General features: G+C 40.6%; 1 protein-coding gene across 3 annotated transcripts in view; it reads right to left on the minus strand.

The window, feature by feature from the left end:
* Positions 1 to 13,210, minus strand: part of LOC115075226 (myocardial zonula adherens protein-like) — a 165,281-nt gene that overhangs the window by 87,497 nt on the left and 64,574 nt on the right. For all 3 annotated transcript variants that reach the window (XM_029575508.1, XM_029575506.1, XM_029575507.1), the window contains exons 7-9: positions 11,275 to 11,427; positions 7,031 to 7,156; positions 4,441 to 4,569 (exon numbers count right to left, since the gene is read on the minus strand). In XM_029575508.1, the coding sequence (XP_029431368.1) occupies positions 4,441 to 4,569; positions 7,031 to 7,156; positions 11,275 to 11,427 (408 nt within the window). The remainder of the gene's footprint in view (positions 1 to 4,440; positions 4,570 to 7,030; positions 7,157 to 11,274; positions 11,428 to 13,210) is intronic.

A 13,210-nucleotide genomic window follows, 5' to 3' on the forward strand; every position in this document is an offset into this window, starting at 1 on the left:
ACGCTTCAAATTAGGAACAATATGCTGAGCTGGCCAAAAGAAAAAAAAAAACAATCAGCTCAAAATTAGCCAAGTTCATGTGTAGAAGCCCAGTTCTTCACTTTCCGGATTCTTTTCTACCCTGAATGAATTACATACTCATGTTGGAAAAGAAAAAGACAAGAAAAATATGAAGATAGACATCCACACCCCAGGCTTCTCCTACCAATTCCAAAACCAGGAGCAGGGCCATTGGTAGGGGAGAGAAAGATGGTAGAGTCAGGTTGCCATCTCTATTACTATCAAGATAGCAGAAGTAAGCCCCTGCATGGCTGCATCAATGTAAAAAAAAAAAAGAAAAAGGAGGACCGGCCTGCTGGCTGCATCAGAGAGGAACCCGCCCCACCTCCCCAACCAGGCACAATATTGGAGGACATAAGAACATGCCATACTGGGTCAGACCAAGGGTCCATCAAGCCCAGCATCCTGTTTCCAACAGTGGCCAATCCAGGCATTAAGAGCCTGGCAAGTACCCAAAAACTAAGTCTATTCCATGTTACCGTTGCTAGTAATAGCAGTGGCTATTTTCTAAGTCAACTTAATTAATAGCAGGTAATGGACTTCTCCTCCAAGAACTTATCCAATCCTTTTTTAAACACAGCTATACTAACTGCACTAACCTCATCCTCTGGCAACAAATTCCAGAGTTTTATTGTGCATTGAGTGAAAAAGAAGTTTCTCCGATTAATTTTAAATGTGCCCCATGCTAACTTCATGGAGTGCCCCCTAGTCTTTCTATTATCCAAAAGCGTAAATAACCGATTCACATCTACCCGTTCTAGACTTCTCATGATTTTAAACATCTCTATCATATCCCCCCCTCAGCCGTCTCTTCTCCAAGCTGAAAAGTCCTAACCTCTTTAGTCTTTCCTCATAGGGGAACTGTTCCATTCCCCTTATCATTTTGGTAGCCCTTCTCTATCGCAATTATATCTTTTTTGAGATGTGGCGACTGGAATTGTGCACAGTATTCAAGGTGTGGTCTCACCATGGAGCGATACAGAGGCATTATAACATTTTCTGTTTTATTCACCGTTCCCTTTCTAATAATTCCCAACATTCTGTTTGCTTTTTTGACTGCCGCAGCACACTGAACCAACGATTTCAATGTGTTATCCACTATGACGCCTGGATCTCTTTCTTGGGTTGTAGCACCTAATATGGAACCCAACATTGTGTAATTATAGCATGGGTTATTTTTCCCTATATGCATCACCTTGCACTTATCCACATTAAATTTCATCTGCCATTTGGATGCCCAATTTTCCAGTCTCACAAGGTCTTCCTGCAATTTATCACAATCTGCTTGTGATTTAACTACTCTGAACAATTTTGTATCATCTGCAAATTTGATTATCTCACTCGTCGTATTTCTTTCCAGATCATTAATAAATATACTAGCCATTAAGCCCGTAACAACGGGCTACATTAAAAAAAAATTGTCGGTCCATTTCCTCCCCCCTCCTTCTCCCTTCCCCCTCCCGCCTCCCCATGCTCCCTCCCACTCCCTCTCACCTCCCTCCCCCTCCCCTCAGTCACTCCCCCTCTCTCATTCCCCTCCCCTCCCAGCTTATTCACAACCCCTTCAGATGGCGCAGACAGAAGATCTTTATATTCCAGAAATAAAACACATTCATAGGTACATCTAAAAGTATAATTAGCTTCCTTCCAAAAGGTGAGGGGTTTTTTTGGGGGGGTTTTTTAATTGTGTTTTTAGTAGGAGATTTAATGCAAGGCTGTTGCAAGGGGCGAGCAAGATGGGTGACCGTGCAGCTACTAGATCAGCTGATCCCCTACCGCTGCTGCCAGTGTCAGACCTGCAGCAATGCTATATATCCCACCAGCCGCTTTGAGCAGAAGACTGGCCATATGTCATTGGAGGGGGTTTCCCCCGCCAGTCACCACTCCTCTGGCATTGATATGTTTAGCTATGATACCAGTTTCATTCTCAAACTCTGAGCTTAATCCATTTTCATGTCACTGGTGGGGTCAGGTGGCAGAGCGTCAACACCCTTCACATTGTGCAGGTTTGTCAGGCTCAGTCAAAAAGCCAAGCAGGTATCATCCCTAGCTCATGGTTCAAAACTTACACTTGTTCTTAGCCAAAGAGAGGCTGGGAAACAATTGAGAGCCATATTCAGACTGAGGAGGATTTACCACAGCAATGTGAATGCATATTTGTGTTCATCTTAATGTACTGCAGAGACTGCCTCTGAAAATCCAGGGCTGAGCTCCCTGCCGCCTTGATTAAACTAGAGATTGTAACATTAGACTCTTTATGAGAGCTGGTTGCTGGATTTGGGAAGTCCTTGAAGGATTGTGCCGTTAAGATTGATCAAATGTCCCAAAATGCCTTTGGTGCATCAGCATGAAGGTCTCCTACAAGTTAATGCCAAAAAGATCACCACTTTAGAAGGAGACATTAAAGACAAAGGATTCAACTCTGCTGTTGCAAAGGAGAACTTAGACTACACTAGGAGACTTGAATATTTAGAAAGTCATTCTAAGCACTTGAATCTTCGCTTTCTGAACTTTCCCGAAATTATGGGCGAGATGCTGTTAATGATGCTAAGGAAATACTTTCTGGACATTTTGATTCAGACTAGGTACCCTTGATTAATAAAGGTTTTTGTTTTTTTTTTGCCTGGTACCACATGTTGAAATCTGCAACAGAATCAGTCTGTACAAATTTCTTCTGAACCTTTTAATTTGACTAACATTTTGGAAAATTCAGGGCCTGAAATTAGAGAGAGAAGGATTTTGGTTTCCTTTGTTACTGAACAGGATATCTGTAAGGTTATGAAATTGTATTTTCAGAATCTTAAGTAATTTATTTCATTGTCAAGCCTTAAGAATTTGTCCTGATCTTTCGAAAATCACACAGAGGAGAAAAGGATTTTTATCTCGGGTCAGAAGTTATTTCATTAGTGCTTCCTTTTTGTTGAGAAACCCAAGCAAATGCTTGGTTAAATATAATGATCCAGAGCAAAAGAAATATCTTTAACAACTGAAATTCTTCCTTGATTTGAAAAGAGTAACATCTTCACCAGCTCCCATTTGATGATCCGATGTAATGGCATTAAGAGTTAGTGCAGACCCTGAAATCATGTCAAGCTGTTTCCTTAGATATTGGTTTTCTTTGGCTCTCCTCGATTCTGTTCCCATCTCTCATTATTTTTCTTATAACTTGCTGAATGTTTGGTTACCCGCATTGTATATATAAGTAATTTTTAATATTTTTTTTTTGTATTTCTTTTATAGTTTACAGCTAAATGCAATGTTTTTTTTTCTTGTTCTGTATGTAAATTGAAAATATAACAAAAAAATAAAAATTCAGGGCTGTCCAAGACTACATGTACAAAAGTACCCCAGAAATCCCCACACATTTTTACCTCCCCCACCCTAATCGCACTCCTTTCCAATACAACCAAAAGCACAAGTACTGCAACACACACACTGTTGACTGCACCAAAGGAAGGCAATTTTCATACAGGGCAGTCTAGCCACATTGATCATTTCATTTCTATTTCAATTAAAGTTTTGCTTTCCAGATACAAACAGAACACACATACAATAAAATACAATAGTAAAATAAAAAACAACAACAAAAAAATAAAGCATAAAAGCAGTGGCTCTTTGTCTTTGAAAATTATGCCCCTCATTTCTATATTTGTTTTCCATGCATTTTCCAGTATCTTGTTTGTTGCCTCAAATAGGCAATTTGCATATTTATGAGCTGAAACTGCCTTTTTTTCTTTTTTTTTTTTTTTTTTAGTATCTTTAATGAATGTTGAGATTGGGAGATAGTAAAGATGTACTCACCAAGATTAGACTAATGCTTGATGCAGGTCCACATTCTGAACCAAAATGTTGAAAAGATTTCTCTCTCATTGACCCAGAATGGGAGAAAAGTTGTAGTGAATCAGACCCTTCCTGCATTGGTCTTCTTGAGGATAAATTTCAAGGCATTCATGCAGGTAAAACAGAGCTTTACCCACATAAACAGCCTGTTAGAAAATATCCCGCTCACAAAGCATGTGCACCTGTACACAGTATTTTTAATTGCATATTAAAAAAAAAAGAGGCATCTTTCAGTGGGGAGGGGGTTGTTTGGATGAGATTAGCATCTACACACACTTTTCAATTTTAAGAAGCACGTGTGGAAATTCCCCCGAGAAAACTGGCCACAGGCATTAGCAGGTGTAATTGTGCTGGCAGTTTTCCCTCGGGTAATTTTCAAAGCAAAAGTACATGGAAATCAGCCTATAAAGATAAAGTACCTACAAAAGTTCCACCCCCTTTCTTCTCAGGTTCACTCACTGTTAGCACAAAGCTTCTTTATGCTGAATTAGATAAATAAAGATTGAAAAGAAGTCAGAACCATTTCTAGAATCAGAGTACCTCGTCCATGTGAAAGATTAACCTGTCCAGCTCTGCAATCCGCTGATCTCTTTCTTCTATTCTTACTTCTGCAAACTGAATTCTCTCGTTGGCTTCCTCAATAGCTTGCAAAAACTGATTTGTTTGGGCCTTTAAAGAAAAATGTTGAGGTTCTTCTCAGCAACGGTGAAACAACAGAAGTCAAGCCACAATCATTTTATGAATCTGAAATGCATCGTTCTGCAGATCCTTTTATATTATTTAACCTGAGGCACAACCCCCTCCAGTGCGATCCCCTCTTCCCTCCCCCTCCCTCCCACCCCTACCCAATGCAATCCTCTTTCTCCTCCTGCTGGCAGGAAGAGAGAGCTTCTTACCTGCATCCCTCTCCTTTTATCTCCTTTTCTGCCAGCTAAAACCTGAAGTCTGAATGTGCAGGGCCATGAGCACATAGGCCAGACTGAAGACTGCAGAGGAGGTGGCAGATGCAGATAAGAAGTACTGCTCTCTTCTGGGGGGGGGGGGGGGGGGAATTGAGTGGGGTGGAGAAGAGGATCATTCTGGGGGCAAGGAGAGAAACACGTTTGTGTATGGGAGGGGGTATGGGCCACATACTTGCCCTAAGCCCTCCCCCCCCCCACACACACACTTCTAGGCTTGGCCCTGGGTAGGACTCCAAAAAAAACCCCTCTTAGATAACAATTGTATATTAGATGGTGGTCCTGTCTTATCTATTGTCTACTATTTGTTGGGTGGGAGGGTCTCGATGACTCGGAAAAGGACTGGGCGGTATTACCAAAATGGCGATTTCAATTACGTGCATGTCTTTTAAAATGTGTCAGCTTGTGTGCATAAATCATCGTTTTTGTGTAAGTCGGACTTTTTTTTTTTTTTGCATGCAAAATGTATGTACTTATCTTTATAAAATAGGTGGGGAAAGTATGCACATGCTTAACCAGACACATACATATTTTATAACCTGCAAGGATTTGATATGTGTAGGTTATAATACTGTTTTAGATTTCCAAGCGGTCATATATGCATGGGAGTTGTTTCGAAAAAGTTATCCTCCCACGAGATTATTTTCAAAAGGATTTGTTTAAAACTAGCATATATCCTAGCATTTTTCAAAAGCCCATTTACATGTGTAAAACCTTTTGACAATTCAGGTATATGGAGTGAATTTTCAAAGGAGTTACGTGTGAAAAAAGTAACAAATTTCAAAAACCCTTTTACACACCTAAATCCTTTTGAAAATTCTCTGCGTACAGCCTAACTCTCAAACCTAATCACAGAACTGCATTTGCATATGTAAGTAAACATGTGCATATTTAGCCTAGTATTTTATAAAAATGTGTGGGTGGGAACTGCACAGATTATAAAATACTGCATAGCTCTGCTCTGAAAGTACACGCAAATATTTCCACTGCAAGAAAGCACTTATTTTCTCTACCTATTTTATAAACACACACATGTATAATTCAGGCACAAAAAGAAAAACATATGTGTAATAACCTTGATGTATACGCGAAGGCAAGTATTTTATAAAGTTTGCATGTACACAGGTTTGAAAATACTTGAGCATGTACTTTAAATCACCAGTTCAACCAGTCCAAAAATTGCTCATAGTAGACAAGTCCAATTTCACTTGCATCAGTCAATTAGCAAGTGTAAAATATTATGACTAAGGACCTGATTCACCAAGGCATTTTCTCATACACACAGAATGGGAGAAATGCCTCAGTGAACCAGGCCCTAAATTTGATTATTTATATGCATATGTTTCTTATAAATTAGCAACTACCGCATGCACCTCTTGACCTCCCTAGACTGCCCCTTTTTTGTGCAGTAAAATGTGTGCATGAATATGAAGATGCACATGTACTTTCAATGTTTATAACTAATATATATATATATATATATATATATATATATATATATATATATACACATACACACACACACACACACGCGCACACACACAAGATATTTATGAACATGTTATTTTTCTGCATGTTGCTCGTTTGAAAATTTACTCAATAATAAATGAGGAAAGATAAAAGTCAGAGGTTATCATCCATCAACAAACTATGCACATGGCTTTCTCCCCCTACCTAATCCCTCCTCAGGAACATCTCCACTGCAATGCGGATAAAAGTACACGTTGTAGATCTATGCGCATACTTTTACCCCCCCCCCCCCCCCCATACAGGATGTGGGTAATGCTCAGACAGTGGATTTTTATACCTTTTATCAGGAAATCCCTTTGAAAACTGCCTCTTTGTACCAGGTAACAATACCAAGTTTATTACGTATGTTATTGTGTAAATCGCCTACAGCCATGTGCACCAGGCGATAAATACATTGTTGATAACAAGAAAGATAAAGATAAGATATACACACCTGGGGTCTCTTACATACCTGGGATTAGTACTCCTGAAGGGCCCTTCATTCTCCTGAATGATACAAACCTCTAATGACCAGCACAGCCAGACTGCACTTAATGGGAAATTACCTCGGACTTTCCGTATTTACAGACGAAGCAGCTAAATTACTCTAATAAAAGCTCAGATATGGACACGACTGCAAGTTAAGAACTGGTTTTACACACTTGGAGTGCTTCCTTTTCAGCTTGGTGCTTGAACTCTTCTTCTTGTAGCTTTGCTTCATACTGGCTGTACAATTTTCTGGTCATCTCTCTCATCACCTCAGCGTTTGCCTCTTGAGAAGATTCCACCTGCCACAGGAAACACAACAGTGTTAAAATTTTTTTTAATTTTTTTTTTAAAGAGGTAAATGCCAAAGAAAATGCAGAATGGTTGAATTTGTTTGGAGGGTTCATTCTTCCGGCTTGCTTGCGGGAGGGGGGGGTTTCATTACGGGATAGGTGGTTTGGTTATTATGGAATCCCTCCTCTCACACACATCCTTTATCTAATGCAGGTTTCTTGGTCAGCCCCACAGCCAGATGGGTTTTCCGGTTATCTACAGCGAGATGAATTTTCATAAACTGTATCTCCAATCTGTGCAAAGGGATCTCATGCACTCTTGCTTTTTTTACTTATTACTTAATAACCAATTTTTCTGCATTTTACAAATTGCATTTCCAAGTTCACAAATCTCAAAAAGTTAAAAAAAAAATTCTTCCTGCCTTTATTTTTTCTAAGATAAATACACATACATCCAGGCAGGGCTTAATTTGTAGATGAAGTGGAACTGTGCAGCCGGAGAGGAGGAAGAGGAGGCCAGGGCTAGGCGTGACATGTGTGATGGACTGGGGACAGATCTCAGACACATACCGAAATACACGTTTCTTCCTCCATCCCCAGCACCCACCAGTGCTCAACCCCAGGCTGTTCTTTACCCACAAGAACTGATTTACACCATCAGCCTGCTTCACTTCCTCAGGTTCTGGATGAAACACCATTCTAGACTGTTTTTTTTCAGAAATTAAGTCCTGCGTAACAGACACAGAAAGGCAGTGAATTACACAAGTTTAGTGTAATAGGCAGAGTTGATGATTGAAATTTATGAGCAGTAATGCCAAACTTGTGATAATTCAACCCCGGGGGGGGGGGGGGCAGAATAACAGGAGGCTGAATTAGAGAGCACAGTGGCCTTTCTTTGCTTTGCCTGCTCCAGGCTCACCTTCCTCTTCCCTGGAGGGGAGGAGGCTGGAGCCCCTGCTGTTCCACCTCTTAAATCTGAAAAGAAGTGGTGGAACTCAGCTCCAGACAGTTCCCCCACACATCAAGCCCCGTATCCAGGACAAAATGAGTCACCCACTCCTCTGCACCGCTTCAGGGCTGTGGTCCCACAAGAGTAACTAAGAAAGGAGGAAACCAGAAACCCCAGAAACAGAGAGGAAATGTTTCTTCCAGGACGCCACCATGCTGAAGTTGTTGAATAAATCTTATGAGAGGTTTACCAGAAGTTTACCCATCGTACGAGTAGCAACACAGCTGTGGATTAGGAGCTGAAACTGCTTCAGTCTGCTCGAGTGTGGTTCTGCTTTGTGCAATTCTAGGACTGTTTGTGACAGAGAATGGGCACCTGCTGCTGTCCTTGGGATAGAATTCAATTCGCCCACTAGGCATGGGGTTAGGATAGGACCGTGCAAACACATGTAGGGATATCATTTTGAAAAAAAAAAAGTCACAGCGCGTTTAACCTGCAATGTGGGTTACAAAACATCCCCCACCGCGTTTTCAAAGGGTAACACTGCAGAGAGGCTGTTAGAGGCTTAACTTGTTTTCTTCATAAACAAAAAGAACGTCCTGTGAAGTTGGAGCTTTCAGCTTACCAGGAAAAGTAATCAGTCCTCTTCTAACTTTATGGGCCAATTTTCATACCATCCACAGGGGGACACAGAGTCCCGGTGCTCTTCCTACCCTCGAGCTTTACACAGATTCTCAGGGTGAAAGTATGCATGAAACTCACGTGCAGTGACTTGTACTTGCTGTTTGTGTAGGTTGATTTCTGCTGGAAAAGTACATGCGAGGATTTGCATATGCACTTTTCCTCCTCAGACCTAAACACACCTCCCTGCCCCAGCCCTCACACCCCCGGAATGCTTCCTTCTCCATGCAGCTAAAAGCGAGAGAGGATAGGCTTTCCAACAGATGGTTCACAGGAATAAAACACTTTTTACCCACAAATTGCTTTGAAAATGGACCGCTATCTGGGCAGCTTTCACAATCCTTCAACTGGGTAAATTTACTGTGGGAAAATTGCCCTCACTCAGTCCAGCTAAAAGCATGCACAGCGTTCCATAGCACATACACTGTCAACCAGACTAAAGGAACTGTTCCTCGGGAGGGGGGTGGGAATTTGGGGGCATAGACTATATTTTGAAACTTACATGTCTTATTTTCCTCAGAAATTTTGCCCATAAAAAAACACGTCTTCCTTTCCCTTGACAATTTTCAAAAAGGGAAGGTATGTGTGTACTTTCTCTTTGAAAATTAGGTGCAAGATGCTCCTAGGCAGGCAGTTTGAAAATTGCCCACTAGGCGATATGTTTTGCTGCTTTAGCCTGCAGGTGGTTTTTTTTTTGTCTATTGAGGGATCTGGTTTTCCTTATATCAAGGGCCCTCTGCCTGTCAACAGGAAGTATTATACAAGTTTTGCTGATCTACATAAATGGAAAAATCCTGCAGTTTGAAAGAACAGTATTTTGCGCAGTTCAAAATTTTAAAATCTTGGTCTGCACAGGAGACAAAAACAATTCTTTTTGCTGATGTATTTTAAGAGAAAAGGGAATGATCCTTAGGATGTAACAAATGGTCTGAGAGGCCTAACATTTAATGGACAAGTGCAAGGTGATGCATATGGGGAAAAGTAACCCTTGCTATAGTTACACGATGTTAGGTTCCATATTAGGAGCTACCACCCAGGAAAAAGATCTAGGCATCATAGTGGATAATACTTTGAAATCGTCGGTTCAGTGTGCTGCCGCAGTCAAAAAAGCAAACAGAATGTTAGGAATTATTAGGAAGGGAATGGTTAATAAAACAGAAAATGTCATAATGCCTCTGTATCGCTTCATGGTGAGACCACACTTTGAATACCATGTACAATTCTGGTCGCCGCATCTCAAAAAAGATATAGTTGTGATGAAAAAGGTACAGAGAAGGGCGACCAAAATGATAAAGTGGATGGAACAGCTGCCATATGAGGAAAGGCTGAAGAGGTTAGGGCTGTTCAGCTTGCAGAAGAGACGGCTGAGAGAGGATATGATAGAGGTTTTTAAAATCATGAGAGGTCTAGAACAAGTAGAAGTGAATTGGTCATTTACACTTTCGGATAATAGAAGGACTAGGGGGCACTCCATGAAGTTTGCAAGTAGCACATTTAAGACTAATCGGAGAAAATTCTTTTTCACTCAACTCACAATTAAGCTCTGCAATTTGTTGCCAGAGGATGTGGTTAATGCAATTAGTGTAGCTGGGTTTAAAAAAGGTTTGGATAAGTTCTTGGAGAAGTCCATTAACGGCTATTAATCAAGTTGACTTAGGGAATAGCCTCTGATATTACTGGCATCAGTAGCATTGGATCTTCTTAGTGTTTGGGTACTTGCCAGGTTCTTGTGGCCTGGTTTGGCCACAGTTGGAAACAGGACGCTGGGCTTGATGGACCCTTGGTCTGACCCAGCATGGCAATTTCTTATGTTCTTATGGCTCATGTTACAGAAACACAGGACAGCAACAATAAATATAAACTAAAGGAAAGCCATATTTATTTTCCCTATGCTTCTAGAAACCTTTCATCTTTTAAAGACCTTTTCCTGTTCTGCCACTCACTGTTCCGCTATGGTCATATGGACATATTAAATGGGTGGGAAAAAAAAGTATTCTGAACAGTTGTAATATATTTGCATGAGAAGTAGAGAGAGTTACAAAGAAAAGAAAGAGATGGAGATATGACCAAAATAAAATAGTAATGGTCGAGTTTGCAAGCACTGGGGATACTTTATCACTTCTTTCACTCATAAACACACACCAAAATGAGAAGTATTTTAGAAAATGAAGTGGCCATAGCTACGGAAATTGCCTTGGAAGGAATGACCCCCCCGACACACACACACTTGAAACGGGGTACAATAAAATATCTCCAATTCCAAAGCCTCTCTGTCAGGGCTGGGGATGGGCATCATTCAAAGTACTAACACACAGTAAGTTGCAATTACACTGGCAGCGATAATCTCGCGACATTGCACAGACTGGGCCCATGCAGTCTTCTCATACCTTCCGTCTTTCCAACATTCCTTCACCAGCAGGCCAAGCAAGTCAGCTCAGCCATGACAACAATTTCATTTACTGCAGAACCTCTAAACTACTAAACTCTTGTACTATACCTTGAGGTGCAGTAATTGGTTTTCAACTTGAGCTGCCTCCAGCAGGTTCTGCTTTTCTTTCAGCTTTTCCAGGGATTCTTCATAAGAGTGTTTTAAACTTTTTATCTCATCTCTAATGTCACTGTTTTCTAGAGTCACATCCACTAGTGTTTTCTGAAAGAACACAAATATATAAAAAAAAAAATTAAAGAAATTGTAAGAGCAAGTGCTGTCATATTCATCCAAGTAATGCAGAAACCAGAATATGACAGCAGATAATGGTAAAAGCCCATCTAGCCTGGCCACTTTCATTGCTTGGTGCGATGCCAGAGGCCCCAGTTGATCTCTAGCTTTTCTGAACCAACAGGCATTCCCTGGGTCTATCCCATGCTTTCCTGAATTCCTTTCCCTCACCTCCCCATCAATCTCTCGCACCCTCACTCTTTAGCACCATCCTCACCCTCACCCTCACTCCCCCAGCATCTCCCTTGCCCTTCCCTCCCCGCCCCCAGCAAACTGATGCATAGGCACTCTGATCATTTTGCCCTTAAATTTGTAATATTGCTTCAGTTCTGAAACCTTTTTTGCTTGAATTGTGATACAAAGGTATTGACGTATGTTGGAATTTCCAGTCATTTTCTCTTTTTCAAAAACCAACTCAGACCAAGCTGATGAAATTCAAAAAACCTGGCATGCTCAAGGTTCTCGATGACCGGAGCTTAGTAATACAGGTTTCAAACTGTCACCTGTGTCAGAGCTAGAAATAATGTAAGTCAATAGTGATGCTGCCAGTCCATCTTATTGTATCAAACTGTAAACCTCATGCAGATTCGCTCATATGGACTGCAAGATAAGCAGAGTGAGGCAAGCAATTTTGATAAGCCAAAATAGTAATGACTTTAAACAGTAGGACATCAGTATCAAAATATTTTTGCATTAAAAAAATTATAAATTTTACATTTGGATTTGCCTTAGATAAACAGAGGAATTTTTATTTTACAAAGTGCTTGGGAGAAAGATCTCTGTACTTAAATGATGCAATTGCTTTTTGACACTGTACTCCTGAGCTGGTTTATACCGGACAGTGGATACAGAGGCCATATTTCAAATCACAGTTTTAGGAGGTACATTTCCCTTGATAGTAAATTACTTAGATCTTCAGGAATTGCTGAGCAGAGGAAAATCTTACTTTCAAGGCCCTTGTCATTGCAAACCCTTAAGTCCTAGTTCATAGTTCTTGTACCCAGCAGTGATGAAAACAGCACTAATGAGCATTAAAGTCGCTAGACAGCAAAAAAGCACACTAGAAGCTGACTTAGTTTCTACCATTATTTTTACTGAGATATTGTGAAATGATGAACATTTTTTCAATAAATTTGTGACCTCTATGTCTTGTTTAAAAGTTTAAGATGGTAAAAAGCCAATTAATTCAATCTTTAATCTAATTTTTCCCATCCCATTGGCATAGGGCAAGTTTATTGCTTCCCTCCCAATGTAGGTGAAATATTAAAGATGAAATCCAGTCTTACACAGTCATTTCTCTCCTACCTCTTCATGCTGTCTTCTCACACTCCTTAGTCTCCTCACAGTACCTGAATGGCACCAGTTATTCTCCTCTTCTCCTCTCTAGTATCAGAACGATACTCATTAATCCTCTTCTTCCAAAATCTCCAGTAGATGTTCATGGGCCCTAAAGGGGTCCATCCCAACTCCTTTATCCCCTCTCTCCTTCTCCTTGGGATGGCTCTAAGTCATCCCTCCTCTGGATACCGATAATTCACCGGTTCCTTCTCAGTGAAGAGATCCCTCTCACTGATATTAGAACAGCAAAGAAACAACTACTGAGTCCCTAGCTAATGAGTACTCGGAACTCAAATAAAATAGCATAAAAATATCAAAAGGATAAGGAGGTTGGAAAGAAATTCCCATCCAAAACAAGAGGCTCCAAGGAGGCATT

Source organism: Rhinatrema bivittatum, chromosome 13 (assembly GCF_901001135.1).
Source record: "Rhinatrema bivittatum chromosome 13, aRhiBiv1.1, whole genome shotgun sequence".
Taxonomy (NCBI): Eukaryota; Metazoa; Chordata; class Amphibia; order Gymnophiona; family Rhinatrematidae; genus Rhinatrema; species Rhinatrema bivittatum.